Source organism: Epinephelus fuscoguttatus, linkage group LG22, assembly GCF_011397635.1.
Source record: "Epinephelus fuscoguttatus linkage group LG22, E.fuscoguttatus.final_Chr_v1".
Lineage (NCBI taxonomy): Eukaryota > Metazoa > Chordata > Actinopteri > Perciformes > Serranidae > Epinephelus > Epinephelus fuscoguttatus.
This window is the reverse complement of record NC_064773.1, coordinates 335,821-355,246: the sequence shown is the minus strand read 5'-3', so window position 1 is coordinate 355,246 and position 19,426 is coordinate 335,821. Positions and strand designations below refer to the sequence as shown.

General features: G+C 45.1%; 1 protein-coding gene across 2 annotated transcripts in view; it reads left to right on the top strand.

The window, feature by feature from the left end:
- si:dkeyp-27e10.3 (UPF0606 protein KIAA1549) overlaps positions 1-19,352 on the top strand; it is a 29,873-nt gene extending 10,521 nt beyond the window's left edge. The window contains exons 4-21 of one of the 2 annotated variants that reach the window (XM_049567397.1): positions 23-105; positions 528-827; positions 2,843-3,029; positions 3,191-3,250; positions 3,432-3,583; positions 5,910-6,087; positions 6,177-6,361; positions 6,436-6,641; positions 6,860-6,987; positions 7,219-7,233; positions 7,394-7,590; positions 7,686-7,921; positions 8,021-8,156; positions 9,700-9,993; positions 10,086-10,138; positions 10,220-10,347; positions 10,516-10,670; positions 10,855-19,352. In XM_049567397.1, coding sequence (XP_049423354.1) covers positions 23-105; positions 528-827; positions 2,843-3,029; positions 3,191-3,250; positions 3,432-3,583; positions 5,910-6,087; positions 6,177-6,361; positions 6,436-6,641; positions 6,860-6,987; positions 7,219-7,233; positions 7,394-7,590; positions 7,686-7,921; positions 8,021-8,156; positions 9,700-9,993; positions 10,086-10,138; positions 10,220-10,347; positions 10,516-10,670; positions 10,855-11,079 — 2,918 coding nt within the window. In that variant the 3' untranslated portion in view covers positions 11,080-19,352. The remainder of the gene's footprint in view (positions 1-22; positions 106-527; positions 828-2,842; positions 3,030-3,190; positions 3,251-3,431; positions 3,584-5,909; positions 6,088-6,176; positions 6,362-6,435; positions 6,642-6,859; positions 6,988-7,218; positions 7,234-7,393; positions 7,591-7,685; positions 7,922-8,020; positions 8,157-9,699; positions 9,994-10,085; positions 10,139-10,219; positions 10,348-10,515; positions 10,671-10,854) is intronic. The other variant, XM_049567398.1, reaches the window with a different exon arrangement.
- The last annotated feature ends 74 nt before the right edge of the window (positions 19,353-19,426 follow it).

The following is a 19,426-nucleotide window of genomic DNA, read 5'->3' as shown; positions in this document are numbered from 1 at the left end:
TTCTTCTTCTTCTGTCCTTCAGTCAGCTCCAAAGGTTCATCAGCTGGTTTCAGTCAGGTCAGAGACCTGCTGAAGAAAGAGTTCAACCGCTCTGTCGAGCTGCAGGTACAGGCTCCGCCTCCATCTCCACCGACATTGCCTCTTCCATCACTTCCAATTCCTCTACCACAAACACCTCCACAGCATCAAATACCACCTCCTCCACCACAGACACCACCTCCTCAACAACAGTCACCTCCACCTCCACAGAAATCACCTCCTCCTCAGACGCCCCCACTTCCACCTCCTCCACCACCTCCTCCACCTCCACTAAAAAGCCCTATCACATAACCCTGTGTTAGGTCATTTCATTCCTGTTGTTGTTTCTGGTCTCTGGTTTCAATATTGGTTAATTATTCTCACCTGTCGTCCTGAGTCTTCATTATAGCTCTGAACACACCTTCAACTCACCTTGATGATGTCACATGTATACCTGTATGATGTCACATGATTGACAGCTGTCTGTCACTTTTCTGCTGCCTCATCAGTTCCTGAGAACTCCATCCAGTTTTGCCTTCCGCGTCGTGTCGGGATCTTTGATCTTCACCGCCATGTCCGTCATCAACGCCCTCCGCCAGCAGCCACGTGGCTTCGGCCCCATCCCCACCGTGTCACCGCTCTACACCGTACCTGACCTCAGGTACCAGATCCACTCTGTGTTGCAGTTTGTCCCTGCCCACGTCGACGTCAGAGTCTGTAACTTCAGTGAACGAGTCGAGAGAGGGCTGGTGATGGCGTACAGCGAGACCCGGAAACGATCGCATGAGGCAGGAAATGTCACCATACAGGTGAGTCACCTGTTTATAGTAACGTCACAGTACAGGTGAGTCTGTAACCTGTTTGGTGAGTCACCTGTTTATAGTTAACATGTCACCGTACAGGTGAGTCTGTTTCCTGTTTATAGTAACGTCACTGTACAGGTGAGTCTGTAACCTGTTTATAGTTAACATGTCACTTCACAGGTGAGTCACCTGTTTATAGTTAACATGTCACCGTACAGGTGAGTCTGTTTCCTGTTTATAGTAACGTCACTGTACAGGTGAGTCTGTAACCTGTTTATAGTTAACATGTCACCGTACAGGTGAGTCACCTGTTTATAGTTAACATGTCACCGTACAGGTGAGTCTGTAACCTGTTTATAATTAACATGTCACCGTACAGGTGAGTCACCTGTTTATAGTTAACATGTCACCGTACAGGTGAGTCACCTGTTCATAGGTAACATGTCACCGTACAGGTGAGTCTGTTTCCTGTTTATAGTAACGTCACTGTACAGGTGAGTCTGTAACCTGTTTATAGTTAACATGTCACCGTATAGGTGAGTCTGTTTCCTGTTTATAGTAACATCACTGTACAGGTGAGTCTGTAACCTGTTTATAGTTAACATGTCACCGTACAGGTGAGTCACCTGTTTATAGTTAACATGTCACCGTACAGGTGAGTCTGTTTCCTGTTTATAGTTAGCATGTCACCGTACAGGTGACTCACCTGTTTATAGTTAACATGTCACCGTATAGGTGAGTCTGTTTCCTGTTTATAGTAACGTCACTGTACAGGTGAGTCTGTAACCTGTTTATAGTTAACATGTCACCGTACAGGTGAGTCACCTGTTTATAGTTAACATGTCACCGTACAGGTGAGTCTGTAACCTGTTTATAATTAACATGTCACCGTACAGGTGAGTCACCTGTTTATAGTTAACATGTCACCGTACAGGTGAGTCACCTGTTCATAGGTAACATGTCACCGTACAGGTGAGTCTGTTTCCTGTTTATAGTAATGTCACTGTACAGGTGAGTCACCTGTTTATAGTTAACATGTCACCGTACAGGTGAGTCTGTTTCCTGTTTATAGTAACGTCACTGTACAGGTGAGTCTGTAACCTGTTTATAGTTAACATGTCACCGTACAGGTGAGTCACCTGTTTATAGTTAACATGTCACCGTACAGGTGAGTCTGTTTCCTGTTTATAGTTAGCATGTCACCGTACAGGTGAGTCACCTGTTCATAGGTAACATGTCACCGTACAGGTGAGTCTGTTTCCTGTTTATAGTAATGTCACTGTACAGGTGAGTCACCTGTTTATAGTTAACATGTCACCGTACAGGTGAGTCTGTTTCCTGTTTATAGTAACGTCACTGTACAGGTGAGTCTGTTTCCTGTTTATAGTTAACATGTCACCGTACAGGTGAGTCACCTGTTTATAGTTAACATGTCATCGTACAGGTGAGTCTGTAACCTGTTTATAGTTAACATGTCACCGTACAGGTGAGTCTGTTTCCTGTTTATAGTTAACATGTCACCATACAGGTGAGTCTGTTTCCTGTTTATAGTTAGCATGTCACCGTACAGGTGAGTCACCTGTTCATAGGTAACATGTCATCGTACAGGTGAGTCTGTAACCTGTTTATAGTTAGCATGTCACCGTACAGGTGAGTCTGTTTCCTGTTTATAGTTAGCATGTCACCGTACAGGTGAGTCACCTGTTCATAGGTAACATGTCATCGTACAGGTGAGTCTGTTTCCTGTTTATAGTTAACGTCTCCGTACAGTTTTAATTTCAAGTTCAATTTTATTTATAAAGCCCAATATCACAAATCACAATTTGCCTCACAGGGCTTTACAGCATACGACATCCCTCTGTCCTGAGGACCCTCACAGCTGATCAGGAAAAACTCCCCAAAAAAAACTTTAAAAAATGGTAGCTACAGGTGAGTCTGTTACCTGTTGGATTTAAACAGGTAACAGAACCTATAAAAACGTGATGAGTTTCAGTGGCTGTACGTCCGTGTGTCTCCTCCAGCTGTTGAACATCACCATGGGAACCCGGCTGGCGGCAGCAGAACAGAAGGTTTCCGTCGACATCGTCTTTGCGGTGCGTGATGGGCGGGACTTCCTGCCAGGGTCAGAGGCTAGCGAACATCTGAGGAAGCTCAGCCTGGTTGAGTTCAGCTTCTACGTAGGATATCCTGTCCTGCAGATCGCAGAACGTACGGCACACACACACACACACACACACACACACACACACACAGAGTTTGTTGTTACCTGTGTACATCACGTGTTAAACGAGTGTAGGTCAGGTGTTTACCACACATGAACAGGTCTCACTCTGCTCAGGTGTTAAACATGTGACATGTTTGTGTTACAGCATTCCATTACCCTGAGCTGAACACGTCCCACCACCTGCGCTCCACCTGGGTCCGTACAGGTGAGGACACACCTGGGCACCGCCCACCTTCAGTACAGATAGTTTGGGATTGTGTGGAGACAGATGGGTGATGTTCTTCCACTTTACTAACCTCCGTAACACTGAGATGGATTATTGTTATTGTTGTTAGAGCAACAGCAGAGCTGACTGTAGTCTGCGTGGGTGTGTTGGTGTGTTTCAGTCCTGTTGGGGGTTCAGGAGCAGCAGGTGACTGAGAGAAGTTTTAAAGCTCGTCTGGAGAGACGTCTGGCTCTGCTGCTGGAGGAGGGACTGCAGACCACCAACAGGAGGCGCCTGAGGAGAGCTACAGCTGTGGGCAACAACAGTCTGCAGGTATACACACACATCACACAGGTATACACACATGTCACACTGGTATACACTCACCTCACACATGTATAGGGCAGCACTAACAGTGCAACAAATGACATCATTGATGCTGCGGATAGCAATCAATCTTCTATCAAAAGCGTTTGATACAGTCAATCCTAAGATCTTGATCAATATGCTCCTTAACATTGGCGTGTCATAACAAGCAGCATCCTGGTTCACAAACCAAAAAATGCTAGACTACCAGTAATGCTTCCAAACATTGTAACTTCCCAAGGTAATGCATTTGAACGAGTTACAAGTACTTAGGTTTTATCATTGATAAACAATTATCCTTTAAATGTCATATGGCAATCTAGTCTCTAAGCTTTAAAGAGGCAACAGATAGGATTTGGTTTTTTTTAGCTTGGCGCCACCTAGCGTCAGCGTTGTTGCTCGCACTGTGGCAACGACCAAATTGAGCGTGGGGATCAGAGATAATCAATAATATGACTCTATTAGAATCTCTAAATTAAATAAAATGTAGGCTGTAAAGCCACCAGTATACCTCTGTGTATATGTAGAATGAGAAGGTGTGTGGACACTCTACTAAATAAATGAGTAAAGAGACCGAGCAACAATTATCAGATTTATCTGAAGAAAAAACAAATAGTAATGCAAATAATTATAGCAGAATGCACAGTACCAGTACAAACAGCTCACAGTGAATGATACCAATATGTACAGTACCAGTACAAACAGCTCACAGTGAATGACACCAATATGTACAGTACCAGTACAAACAGCTCACAGTAAATGATACCAATATGTACAGTACCAGTACAAACAGCTCACAGTCAATGACACCAATATGTACAGTACCAGTACAAACAGCTCACAGTAAATGATACCAATATGTACAGTACCAGTACAAACAGCTCACAGTGAATGATACCAATATGTACAGTACCAGTACAAACAGCTCACAGTAAATGATACCAATATGTACAGTACCAGTACAAACAACTCACAGTGAATGACACCAATATGTACAGTACCAGTACAAACAGCTCACAGTAAATGATACCAATATGTACAGTACCAGTACAAACAGCTCACAGTAAATGACACCAATATGTACAGTACCAGTACAAACAGCTCACAGTAAATGATACCAATATGTACAGTACCAGTACAAACAGCTCACAGTAAATGACACCAATATGTACAGTACCAGTACAAACAGCTCACAGTAAATGACACCAATATGTACAGTATCAGTACAAACAGCTCACAGTGAATGATACCAATATGTACAGTACCAGTACAAACAGCTCACAGTCAATGATACCAATATGTACAGTACCAGGCCAAACAGCTCACAGTAAGTGATACCAATATGTACAGTACCAGTACAAACAGCTCACAGTAAATGACACCAATATGTACAGTACCAGTACAAACAGCTCACAGTGAATGATACCAATATGTACAGTACCAGTACAAACAGCTCACAGTAAATGATACCAATATGTACAGTACCAGTACAAACAGCTCACAGTAAATGACACCAATATGTACAGTACCAGTACAAACAGCTCACAGTAAATGACACCAATATGTACAGTACCAGTACAAACAGCTCACAGTAAATGATACCAATATGTACAGTACCAGTACAAACAGCTCACAGTAAATGATACCAATATGTACAGTACCAGTACAAACAGCTCACAGTAAATGACACCAATATGTACAGTACCAGTACAAACAGCTCACAGTGAATGACACCAATATGTACAGTACCAGTACAAACAGCTCACAGTAAATGATACCAATATGTACAGTACCAGTACAAACAGCTCACAGTAAATGATACCAATATGTACAGTACCAGTACAAACAACAGTAGACACAGTGGAATTATACCAATATGCTCATGTAAACAGTCCCCATTCTAGAATAAATGCTACCGTATGGAAACCATGCGGCCGGTTGGAGCTCAAATTGAATGGGAAACAAAGTCCAGTGTTCACTTAGCTGGGTGTAACTTAGCTGGGCGATGTCCGTGGATAGCTGCCTCCGTGAGAAGAGAACAGAAGGAAGGGAGGGGGGTATCACTGTCCAAGGGCTGCCGTAGAATGGCAACCAGGATGTCAGCCGACCAACACTCGCTACCCGCTCCCTGGTTGCGGCAATTTGCGATGCTGGCTAGCTAGGAATGAACTAGCAGCCAAGTGAAACCAAGTTTGGACCAGGTTCAAATCAAACTGAAGAATTCTGGATTTGTGATGTATCAGAGTTTGAAATGTAAATGAATAATAATTCTGTCTCACCTGTGGTGTCTCAGGTGGTGCGAGTGGCGAGGCTGTTGGGGTCGGAGCGCCCCCTGGAGGTATATTATTTCGTAGAAGGTCCAGGTGGTGAGCGGATACCTGCTGAGGCCACGGCCATCACCCTGAACCGTCTGGACCTGCAGAGAGCCGCCATCGTCCTCGGACACCGAGTCCAGAGACCACTCGCACAACGTAAGTCAAGACCTGAATCTAACCTCACCTGTGTCTCACCTGTCTCCCCTGTCTCACCTGTCTCCTACCCGTGTCTCACCTGTCCTCAGCTGTGGACACCCTGTCCGTCCCCCCAGCGGAGACTCAGAGCAGCAGCATCTGGCTGATCGTTGGCGTGGTCGTCCCCGTCCTGCTGGCCGTCTTCATCATCATCATCCTCTACTGGAAGCTGTGCGGCTCTGAGAAGCTTGAGTTCCAGCCAGATGCCATCAACACTATCCAGCAGAGGCAGAAGGTCAGAGGTCAACAGGAAGTGGTTAACTCCTTCCTGTCGTCCACACAAACAGCTGATCGTGTGTCCTCTCTCAGCTCCAGGCTCCGAGCGTCAAAGGCTTCGACTTCGCCAAACTCCACCTGGGTCAGCACAGCAAGGACGACATCATGGTCATCCAGGAGCCCGGCCAACTGCCTGCCCCCGTCAAAGAGGCCACGCCTTCTGACGGCGGAGACCTAAACACCCCCAAATCCAAAGGGTCGTCCACGAAGGTGGCACGGTCCAGCCGACGCAGGGGCAGGTCAGAAGTTTACACGTTTATCCCCACCTGCAAAAACGTACTTTTAAAAACGGCCGCAAATGTTCAAAGTTTCAAAAATGTTTTTTTTTTTTTCAGAAACGTCCAAAACTGAATTTCTAGAAATGTCTACAAATATTCTTAAATTTCAAAATTGTTTTTATTTTACAAAAATGCTGGCGCTTATTTGGCCTCAGACTGTGATTATTCCATCTTGTCAGGCTCAGCCCGTCAGACGGCGACTCGTTAGGCAGCGACCAATCAAGTGGCAGAGAATCGGCAGAGGAGAGCACCCGTCCTGTGGCCACACCCAGTGAGGGGAAACAGCACAGGAAGACACCCAAAAATGGTCAGAGACACAGTGACATCATCAGCTGAACTGTTTGGTGTGTGTGTGTGTGTGTGTGTGTGTGTGGTGCAGTGGAGCGTTAGAGTCAGTGTGTCGACAGGAAGTTTAATTTAATTAGGATTCTTTAAAACAAATCAAAGAGAGGAAGAGGAGGATGAGGAGGGAAACAAAGTTCAGGTTCATTTGTAATCAAACATCTGTTTTTTTTCTCTTTGATGCTACTGGATGAAGGGAGGAACAAGATGGGTATGTTTATGACATCACTTCCGGTCTGACACATGAAAGCTGCTCTAATCAATAACTTCCTGTCAGTGATCGATCTGAGATCAAGCAGAGACGATCAGCTGATCAGACTCAGAGCGTCGCCACAGTAACAGAAACTTTGTTTCCTGTGTCACTCCATCAGGCAGCGCTCCGGATGAGCTTCTGTCCTCATCCTCCATCTTTGACCACGTTGACCGCCTCTCTCGAGGCTCCTCTGACGGCACACGTCGCCAGGCTAACAAGGTGCAGCTGATCGCCATGCAGCCGCGACCGAGCCCACCGCCACTGCATGCCCCGCCCCATCCGAGCCCCTCGCTGACAGAGAAGGTCAGCACGGAGGTGAGAGGCTCAGGAAAATAAATAACACCCTCGCCGCCTGCCATGACGTTTAAAACCTGTCTGACATCGTCAACCCTCCTGTGTTGGTCCTGCAGGTGGCGCTGAGACATAAGTCGGAGATCGAACATCACAGGAACAAACTGCGGCAGCGCGCCAAGAGGCGGGGTCAGTGTGAGTTTCCCTCCATGGACGACATCATGGACGCTTTCGGGGATGGACCAGTGCAGAGCGAGGTGGCCCAACGTCTCTATAGCTCCGCCCACGACCACATGGACTGCATCCTGCAGGCCGACGCCCACTCACCCCCGACCCCCACCGACTCCAGGAGGAGGTCAGAATGATTCGACAGTCGTTGGCAGAATCATTTTGTTTATTTTTATTATTTACAACATTCATTCATAAATCTATTATGGTTATTTCTGTGTCCCAGAGGGAGGCGCTCTCCGCGGGGTCGGCGGACTCAGCCAGGACCTGGAAGTCTTCCTGATACAGACAGAGACCGGCTGCTCACCGATCACAGCGCCACCTACAGGAAGTACCCAGGACTCAACAACGTGGCCTACATGGTGAGTCAGCTCAGATCTGTCGTCTGTTGAGACTCAGGATGGACAGGAATCATAAACCCTCTGTAGATTCAGTCTCATCCATCAGATCAGTTTTTCTCAACCTTCAGGGACTTCCTGTTTGTCCCTAGACACACAGAGAATAGGTTTTACTCCTTATTCAGAGTAAAGTGAGGCGGATGTCAGTCAGAGTCAGAAGAGTGAAAGTTTTCTCAACAACCTTCAAATTAGTTTTAATCGTGCAGTGAAATCTCATCAAACACAGGTCAGTGGCCGTGAACATGTTTATAACTGTCAGGGTTCTTGACACGGAACTTCAATATCAGATCACATGCTAGTAGTTGTCTGATTTTGTATCTACTAAAGGTGGAGTTCCTCAGGGTAGCGCTTTGGTTCCTTTTTATTCTTATTGTATATTAATGATTTTAAAGTCAGCGTGTCTTTTGATTTTATTTTGAATACATTTTTGATGTCAGTGTAAACCCATACCCTACACTGTACCCTACGCCGTAGACATTCACCTCGCCAGAAATGTAACTACACGTCACAGCGACGCAGACCTCCTGTTTATTCTTGTAAAGTGAAACCATTTCCCTCAGTAGAAACAAAGCTTTGATTCACTTATAGTGTTCCCCCTACCATTATACAGGGGGAACACTACCCCCCCCCCCCCACAACATCACAGCAGAAGTCATTTAAGGTTACCATTCCTGTCTATACCTTGTCTGTTTATTAAACTAACTAAATACACACACACGTGCATGCACACGCACACACATACTCACAGGTGAGCACACTAAAATGTGGCTCAGTCTGCATTTTCCTGACCGAACCCGACCCAAGTCCGAAACAATTAAAACAACCCCGATCCAAACCCGGCAGACTTTCTGATTTTAAGTCCAAACCCGACCCGAGTCTGACACAGTTTGTTATCTGACAAAGTTACTGAAATGGACAGTGTGTAAATGACCATTAAAAGACTGCTGTTACGCACAGTCAAACACAGGGCTGGCACAGCAGTGCAGCACAGCAATGTACACACACTCAGTTGTCACATACATAACAAATTCCAGCACATGAATAGGCCATAGTACAACACAGCAGTATGTCGAGTGGGCTGAACCCGAGCAAAATTTTTGATTTGTTATCCGATGAGGAGCTAAAACAGGAACACTGTGGGGTTTTAGTGTGCTGTGGTGATGCAGCCGTAACCTTAATATTTGACCAAACCCTGATGCCTGTGACCATCATGTGTTTCTGCATATCATGAACAGTCCATTTTTTTTTTATAGATTTATAGTTTAAAGTAAAATCAGAGGTCAGGAGGTCATCAGGAGCAGACTGTAATGAGGTAGAGGAGTAGTCTGAGACAATGTCGATGGATGGAAGAGAGTCACGTCACCATAAAAACAGACATAGATTTGGAGAATAAACATACATCAGAGGACCCAGTACTGAACCCTGTGGAACACCTTTGTAATAACCATATCTGATCGGAACCACACTTAACACCTGTTCTGTATTCTCTCTTTCCTCTCTTCATCAGTCGGACCCTGACCTGCCCCCAGACCATGGCAGCCCCTCTCCTACTGATGAGGTGTTTGACTCCGCCCCAGCCCCGCCGCCCTACATGCCCCCCCAGCCCTCCATTGAGGAGGCGCGGCAGCAGATGCACTCCCTTCTGGACGACGCCTTCGCCCTGGTGTCGCCGTCCTCGCAGGGCAGCGCCGGGGTAAGCGGGGTAAGCCCTGCTCTGCCAAGCCCCTCCCCCCAGCCCCGCCCCCCGGGCAGGCAGTGGGGCTCTTACCCAGCTGCCCCCTCTCACAGCCCCTTCTCTGCAGTGAGTCAGTCATCCTGCAGCTGAGGACATTTTCAGTCCTTCAGGAGTCCATGTTCAGTTTTCATTTTCTTCTTCTCTCCCTCTTTCTGCAGAGGTATGCAGAGCTGGGGATGTCTCCCACGTCAGTCCAGGGTCTGCTGCAGAGGTCAGTGTCAGTACACCTAAAACCAGGTCCAGGTCTGTCATCTGGACCAGAACCAGTACTGACTCTCTGTGTTGTATTCAGGCAGGGCCTAAACTCAGGAGGATATGTTTCTACTGGAGACCAGCTGCAGGAGTCGGTGTACTCCAGCAGGGGGCAGTATGAGGACCCCCCCTCCTCGTCCAGACCACGACCTGTAGGGGGCAGCACAGGTACAGTCATCTGCGTGCACTAAGGACTTTCATTGCTGTGTTTGACATGATTCCACATGTATGAGATCAGTAGTGTGTGTTGTCCGTCTGCCTCCTGAAACTCAGCAGCACTCTGTCCTCCAGAGTGGACGTTAATTTGTTGTATCTGTTACACCTGTTGACCTGCAGGCGCACAGCTCCACCACCTAACTCAGGTGGGTTTGTCCAGTCAGATTGGGGCATACCCTGGGGTGGGTCGCAGCATGTCTGGTCCCACTGGCTCCAGCTGGAACCAGCAGCACTCAGACCAAGACTTGTCCAGACCAGGAGCCAGCAGAGAGAGTGTGAGTCCACTGTGGGGAGTAGTAAAATCAGACCAGTTTGTACAGGACTGGTTGATTTATAAGTTTCTTTCACATTGTTAAATCACACCGAGGCTGCTGGTTGTTAATCAATTTCTTTGCTATATCTTTTATCTGATTCATTTTCTGGTCTCACTCTTTGTCCCTGTCTTCCCTCTCCCTACAGGTGCTGTCGTTTCCTGAGTTCTCCTCTTCCTCTGTTTTCCAGATGCCCAGCTCCTCGTTGCGGGACCCGTCAGCCCCACCACTCCTCCTGACCTCACCCACTCCAGAGTACCCGCCAGAGGACGCCTCACCATCCGCCCACACCTCCGCCTCCCTTATAAAGGCTATCAGGGAGGAACTGCGACGTCTAGCCCAGAAACAAGCTGCAGTGACCAGCTACCCTTAGACTGGTCTGGGCCTGTTTGGATCAGGACTCAACTGGTTTCAGCCCGTAGAGACTACAACCACAAAACTAACTGATCCACACTCTGGACTCTCTTGAGCTAATCTATGTCTGTGCCGCTAAATCCAAAATGACACTGGACCACTATCCACGTCTGAAAAAAGACTGTGTGTCCTGACTGAAAGACCTCCGGTACTTTACAGGGTCCCGTCCGTCTGTACGTCATCCTTCAGCTCAGTGTTTCATTACATGGAGTTTGACTTTTCACATTTCCATTGAAGTGCTTCCTGGCGTGGATCATTTGATGATCATCCCTTCTTAACTTCTGGAGTGGATCGCCCCAGAATGATGTCCACCTGGACTTCTGGCGTGGATCATTCCTGTTGATCATCTGGAGTGGATTGTCTTGGAGCATTGTCCCCTCTGGAGTTCTGGAATGAATCCTCATTCCCTGACTGGAGACTGGAGTGGAACATCTTTTCTGACCTTCTGGAGGGAATGATCCCTCTTGGAATCAGTTTAAGATTGTCCTTCCTGGACTTTTGAAGCAGATCATTCCTTCTGACCCTCTCGAGTGGATCCTCCCTCCTGACGTTATGGGGAATTTAATCCATCCTGGAGATTTGGAGCACATCATCCTTCCTGAAGTGGTAATTTATTCCTAAAAAATCTGGAGTGGATCATCTCTCCTTACATTCTGGAATGAATGATCATTCCCTGAGTTCTGTTGTGAATGGTCCCACTTGACCCTCTGGAGAGGATCATCCCAGAATATTGTCCCACCTGGACTTCTGGAGTGGACTGTCCTTCCAGAGAAGACCATCCCTCCTGGAGTTCTGCAGTGGATGCTCCCGACTGACCCTCTGAGGTGGATTGTCCCTCCTGAACCTCTGGAATGGACCCTTATTCCATGATTGTCTTGAGTGGAGTGTCCTTCCTGACCTTCTTGGAGTGAATGGTCCCTCCTGATGTTATGGAGCATTCATAATGGAGTTTTGGAGCACTTCATCACTCCTGGCCCTCTGGAGCAGCAATCTGTTACTGAAAATCTGGGGTAGATCATCTCTCTTAACCTTCCAGAATGAATGACCCTTCCTTGAGTTCTGGAGCGAATGGACCCCTCTGACAGTCTGGAGCAAATCATCCCAGAAGTTGTCCTTCTGACCTTCTGGGGTGGATCATTGAGAGTCCAGGTAGATCGTCCTTCCAGACTTTCTTGAGTAGATGGTGGCTGTTAACCTTTCAAGTGGATGATCAATCTCAACCTTCTGGAGGGGATGGTATCTCTTGAAAGTCAGTTTAAGAATGTCTTTCCTGGACTTTTGGAACAGATCATCCCTTCTGGCCCTCTGGAGTGGATCATCTCCCCTTACCTCCCAGAATGAATGATCCTTCTTTGAGTTCAAGAGCGAATAGTCCCTCCTGACCGTCTGGAGCAGATCGCACCAGAAGATCGTCCCTCCTTGACTTCTGGAGTAAATGGTCCCTTCTGACCTTCTGGGGCGGATCATCCTACCTGGAGTTCTGGAGTTGATGAACTTATGGAGTGGATTGTTCCTTTTGAACTCCTGAAGCGACTCTTCTCTTCTGCCAGTCTGGATGGATCGTCCTTCTAGACCTACTGGAGTGGGTGGTCCCTCCTGTCCTTCTAGAATCAATTGTCCCTCCTGAAGTTCTGAAGTGGATTGTCCCTCTGGACCTTCTGTGGTGCTAACCGTCAGCCTCATACCATCTCCTCATTGACCACTTGTTGCCTTCCACGCTCCCATCAGCCACGGAGATTAGGTCTCCGCTCATAAACCATATCAATGAAGTCTTTGCACTGTTGACAGCTGGAGGTGGCGTACCTTTCCTACAACAAAGGGACGCAAAACAAGAAAAAAAATATATAAATATCTATAAGAATGAATATAAATATCTGTAAAGAGATAGAATCCCAATGAGCACAATATTAATGTCAGAGTTATTATTGGAGTATTGAGATGTTACTTATTTTTTATTGCTTATATATGAAAGTATACTTTAAATATTTTTATTTTGATCAAAAAAGACCAAACTACTGTTCTATGGTTGTATTCCTCTTGTGTTTGAGCTCGCTGTAGATTTTGAGCCAGCGCTTGTTTCTCTGTGGAGACGTTGCTTAGCGTAGCTGCTCGCTTGTGTGTTCATGTATTGGTGGCAACAAAAAAAACTTAGCGCTCATGCATCGCTTTGATATCAAGTTCTTTCATTGCTGATATGTTGCATCCATCAGTTTGTGGGCAGAACGCTATAGAGGAGGTAAAATATATTAATAATGGTGCAGAGACGGGAAACCAGCCGTTCATCACAACCAGGGACGAAAGCTAAAATCTACACATCAGCTCCCCCTAGAGGCTGCCGTGTTTATCACTCACAAAAAAAATAAATGGGACCCAGGATGGAGCCCTGGGGTGCACCGCAGCACAGAGCTGCAGATGACATATTACTAATACAACAGTGACCGCCTCATTAGTGTTCCTCAGGCCATTATGTCCATTACACCTCAGAAAACAACTCCATTCTTAGCATTCCTCATTAGCAGTGAGGTGAAGCCAAAACTCAAGTGCCAAAATGTGCAGTTCCTCCAATGTCCACTAGAGGCTGTCTCCCAGAGGAAATCAGTCCCCACAGACCTCCATGTTAACATGCAGAAATAAACATGTTGACAGCCTCTTTGGTCTCTGTAGATCATTTCAACATTCAGGACTTTCGGGAAAACGTTTATAGAACTCTATTTCTACTATTTACATCTTATTCAGGCTTAAAGTTATACATAATTATGGGGGTGGGGCCTCTTTGAGTGACAGGCTGTCTGCTGATATTGTCTTCGGCTTCTCTGTCAGATCCACCCTCTCGTCCAAATGTGGTCACTTCTGGCTTCAAAAAACCAAGATGGCGATGGCTGAAACACCAAACTCCAGGCTGTAAAATGGGAGTCCATGAACCAATGAGAGACATCACAGTGGTTACGTCCATTATTTATAGTCTGTGGTCTGGTCCTCCTCCCCTTTGGACAAATGACCATCAGGCTGAGACGAGCCGGGCCAGTCACAACTGTTTATCTTATACTGGGTGTTAGAGACGGAGACCGTAAAGAAAAGTGCCATTGAGGCATTCTGAAATTCAAAAAGGAAAAAAACAAGATGGCTGCAGCTGATGTGAAGCTGCTGTGGCGTAGGGTTGGGCAGAGTCACGGTATACTGGTACACCAGGATATTTAAAAGTACCAACAGTATGATTTCCAAAAATACAGACACTTATCTCTCTGTTTAACTCAGACAGACGAGCTGTGATGAGGATGTTTTGTATGTAGTTCACAGCACGTGCTGCCAGAGGTCAGGCAGTACCGGTGGAGCAGGCAGATCAGCTGATCATCATGGTGACTGTGAGAGGTTACAGGACTGTAAACAACTGACAGCAGAAAGAGACTGTGGGGAGAAACAACTCGGTAAATGAGGGATTTATTTTGACCAAACAGGAGTCTGTAATTGTTGGAACGGTGGAAAGACTGAGCCAGTTTGACCTATCGTCTGTCTCAGTTTGGTGACAGAGAGAAATTTAAATTAAGAGGATGTACAGTTGTATCTTTATCTTTAATAAGGACAATAGGTGTCAGAATATTACCTTTATTAACATGTTGTGAGTTTATATTTCTTATTACACTGGAGAGCTCCTGCACACAGACACTGTCATGTTCCCTAAACGATGGGGTGGGGGATAAAATTGATATGTCGTTGTGTCATAATACTTTGTGTGGCAATATTGTATTGATACAGAGATGCCAAGTATCATTTTTTTATTATATAAATTATTAATATTGCAAATATGAAAGCAGATGTTGACAGAGTTTCCTGTTGGGGAAAAAAATTTGTGCTTGAAAAAAGAGTAATAAGTCACAATATCATCGCAATACTCGACATATCACAAAACATTTAAAATCGCAATAAAATTGTATTGTGACTTAAATGCTGTGATAATAACATATCGTGGGGCCTCTGGTGTTTCCCACCCTACTGTATGCCCCACTAAAATAAAACAGATACCACCTCACCTCGAGCTTCAGTGCGGTCGACCTTCACTAAAAGACAAACGATGGACTGCACTGAACAAAGACGTGTTTGCCGAACTCACGATAGGATCTATCAGAGTTTAATATCAGAGCTCGTCCCTGTGAGCTGTTGTCTGTTTACATCCACCTGTCGCTCAGATGTTGTTGTTTTTCCAGCAAGTCCCGCCCTAATGTGCTGTGATTGGCTGGTCCTGCCGTGCTGTGCGGTGATTGGTGCAGACCTGGTCACTGGTTGCTCAGTGCTTTGTCACATGTTGGTAACAGCTGTTGGAGATCAGAATGATCGGTTGATGCAATAGTCTCTGTGGCTGAATCTGAACGTCACTTCGGTTATACTTAAGTGATACGTATATCGACATGTTTACCATCATCTCGTCATGTTCGTGAGATGAAGTCCTGCTGCTCGTCCTGTCATTATCCTGTCAGCCCAGTGTTTTTCTCTGAGGTCTGTAGTGGTGTTGATGTCAGTATCAAACGTTGAGCACGTTTTCTGAAAGCTTACAGATTCGGAAGAAACGTGGCAGAACCACCAGCGATCATGGAGGCAGTGTAGAGTTGTTCAGGTGAGATATGACCAAATGAGACGACAAAGACATTTTAAATAACAGCAGACGAATTGGTGACATAGTGAAAAGAATTCTGCGTCCTCATGTCCGGAAGTATTTAATGACCTCACAGTCCACCGCCATCTACAACACTTCCTCTATTTAAAGGTCAAATATTACAACCTCCTCGACCGTCGCCTCGTTTGTTCTTATCTGAAACATTTGACTCCGCCCTCTGGTGCCATCTATTGGCTGTGTGTATGACATCATAAAGGACACATGGAAGATCTGTTGGTACATAAAGGGAGAATAAACGAGCCTTGAGGATGAGGTTGGTTCAGCCTTCACCCTGATGTGCTTGTTGCTGTCACGGCCTAGGATCCGGGTTCTGACAGAACATGAACGGGCGGTTTCCTGTCTCTGCTGGTTTCTCTGTGATCTGGTTTAGGTGTGAGAGGATGTGTTCGTCTCTGCTTTCTGCTGCTCTTCAGCATGTTTGACTCAGTTTGAAGCTTTAGCTACTCGTGATGTTCCAGTTAATGTTAGCATGCTGCTAAAGATGTTATACCAGTGAAGAGTTGTTCCACATCGAGTTCAGAGTCAGCGAAGAGTGATTCATGTCACAGTGCCATAAATCCATCCACCATCCCAGAGAAAAAAAAAACATCATGAAACATCCTGTTTTTTGTTTTGCATTTGCTGAAGATATATTTTAATGGAAAAGAAGATGGTGACAGTAACAGTGTGCAATGATGAATAGAAAGCATTATGAACATATAGAAAATATTTTATCTGTGATTGCTCAAAGATCTGCCCGGCGACAGCCCCAACACATCCTTCACAGAACTCTTCACCGGCTGGAGACTTTATGATTGGACCTAGCACCTGTCAGTCAAGCTGTAAGGACTTGGCCTCGCCTACAGGATCACATGGTGCTAACGACTTGAGGTGTGTCCAAAACTCGTCACACGCCAAACACAAACACGAACTCCTGCAGCGTGGCGGCATCCTGATTCAGACTCTGCAGCTTCACTAACTTCTCCTGAATGTTTCCTTCAGTGTTTTCTAGACTGTCTCTTTTCTAGATCCTCAGTGAGAATCCAGCAGACGACCCGGCGACCTGCCGACGCTCGCTCATGACAAAACTACGACTCAGAGTGGGGTCACTCACCTGGGCTCTCATTTATAAACGTTAACAAGGCCTGAAAGATACGTATACCACTTAACACATTAAAGTTGTGATGTCTATAAACAGACCTGGCGGGACAAACTTTGACCCGTGCTAACCAACAGTTTGGAGACAGGAAGTTGGCGACGCAGACGGTGAGGTGGAGCCTGATTGTAGAAACTGGCGAATATTTTTTGGTGCACGCTATTTTTGGCTTCTGTCCATAGGTACATTTTCAGTCTGGATCTTACGTATCGTTTTATAAATGAGACGTCCTTTGATCCTCAGCACACCTTGGATCTTATAGTTTGTTTGCACACTGTGCTAACTCGTGCAAACGACACGCTGACATGTGCAGACAGACGGTAACTTGTCTGCACCTGTGACCTGAACTGGTGTGAAAGATGTAGAAACACACGTCGTAACTTCCTGTCACAGCAGACCGAAACTCGTTCCCAGACAATAAACACACAGCTTCATTTTTAACCTTCGTCGTTCAGGTTTCCTAAAATAGCTGATCTGATCCACATCAGATCAGCTGATCCAGCAGGACTCACTGTTCACCTGCTTCTGAGTTCAAACACCTTTTGAAGGTTTTGAAGTTCTCAGATCTCATCAGACGCCTTGAGTCGTTAGTTGTGTCATGAACGAACTTCCGTACAGTCGAACCACATTCCTGTTGTTCCTCTCTGGACCCTGATCCATCAGACTGCTTCACTGAGCTTGGACCAGCTGAGACCACCTGAGACCAGGTGAGGTCACATCACTCCAGGTGTGATTCAGCTGTGACCCAGGAGTAACTCAGTGCAGCAGCCTGATGGAAACAGGTCGGAGGAGAAGTAGTTTTCAAGGTCACGTCAGTGAGCTGGACACACTGCCAGCAGCCTCACCTGTTCGCCAGGCGCCAGGTGAGTCGTCAGTTGATCTGACTGTGTCACATGACAGGACTGTGTCACATGACAGAGCTGCATCCTGTGGTGTTTCAGTCTGACAGGTGTGTTAACAAACATTAAACAGATGTGTTCAAACGTCACGCTGTCGCTGCTCGTCTTTATGCTCAAAGTTCAAACTCAAATTCATCTGTTAGATATTTAGTGATCATAAATCTGCTGTGTTCAATTAAATAGTTTATATTTTTCCTTCAAAAATCACAGAGACCAAACAAGGTTCTGCTTTTATCTGGAAAAAAAAAGCATGATAAGATAAAACATGAAAAAAGGTTCATATTCAGGACGTTGACAGCTTTTTGTCCAAATTACATTTTGTTTCAGGCCCTCATGTCAAATATTTTTATATTAAAAAGTCCCAAAAATTTCAAGGTGTAAGTCACAATATTGAGAATAGTTACAAAATATATTGGAATATTTTGGAATAATTTAATATTTGAACAGGAAAGCTGAAATACTTTGAGAACAAAAGTCATACTTTATTTAGGAAAAAAAAGTTTTATAAAAAAACCAAAACAACTAATTTATTCATTAGATTAGACAGAACTTTATTAATCCCTTGGGAAGACTCCCTCAGGGAAATTAAGATTCCAGCAGCACTGGATAGCAGCACACAGGGTAAAGAGCTCATAGGGTATCAAAACTTAAAAAAAAAAAGTAAGTAATATCGTATAGTAATAATCGGCACCTTTGAAGACGCTCAGGATCACCTCACAGGTGAAGACAGAAAATAACAACAGGTGAATAAAGTCACGAGATGACAAAAAATAAAATAAATAATAATATTTGTAATATTTTAGCAGTAAAACTTTATTATTTCAAACTATATTGTTTCGACATTATTTTCTAAATTTCAGATTTTAACGTTATGATGACGTCACAACTGTTCATTGGTCGATATCAGTATAACTGAATCATCAAACAGGAGGTAATTTTGACCCAACAGGCCTCCATACTGAATGTCCAGGTACAAACATCTTCCTCCTCCTCCTCCTCCTCCTCCTCCTTTTTTTCTTTCAAAACTTTATTTAACACACAGGAAGTTAACAGAATGCAAATCTTCAACATTACACACATATGGCATATATCACATATGCCAGGGGGGATAAGAGTTTACAAGAAAATATTAAAATGATCACAAATATTAATGATTGTCTTTTGATTAAGGGAAATTTGATGGAGTCGATGTACTGCTTGACCTCACTGTAGAAAGATTTTCTATGTGTAAACTTACATGTATGAATGTGAAATCTTGATGATGAGATTAATAACAAATGTTTTATTGGGTTTTGCCGCATTTCTGTTTTGTTCAGTCAAAGAGTCCAAACATCTTCAATTCTTTTTCAATATTGTCAGCAATAAAATTACAAACATCACTCCAGAGGCTTTTGACAGTGGGGCAGTGCCAAAATAAGTGAGTAACAGTTTCAGTATTTACAGAACAGAAAGTGCATTTCACATGGATTTAACAATGTGATCATTAGATAGATAAAATCTATGAATTATTTTAAAAGAAATTGAAAATGAGAGACCATGGAAGGAAGGCCTGGCGGTGAAAGGGTGACATTTTGTCAATGCTGAAGTTACAGGCTAAGAAAAA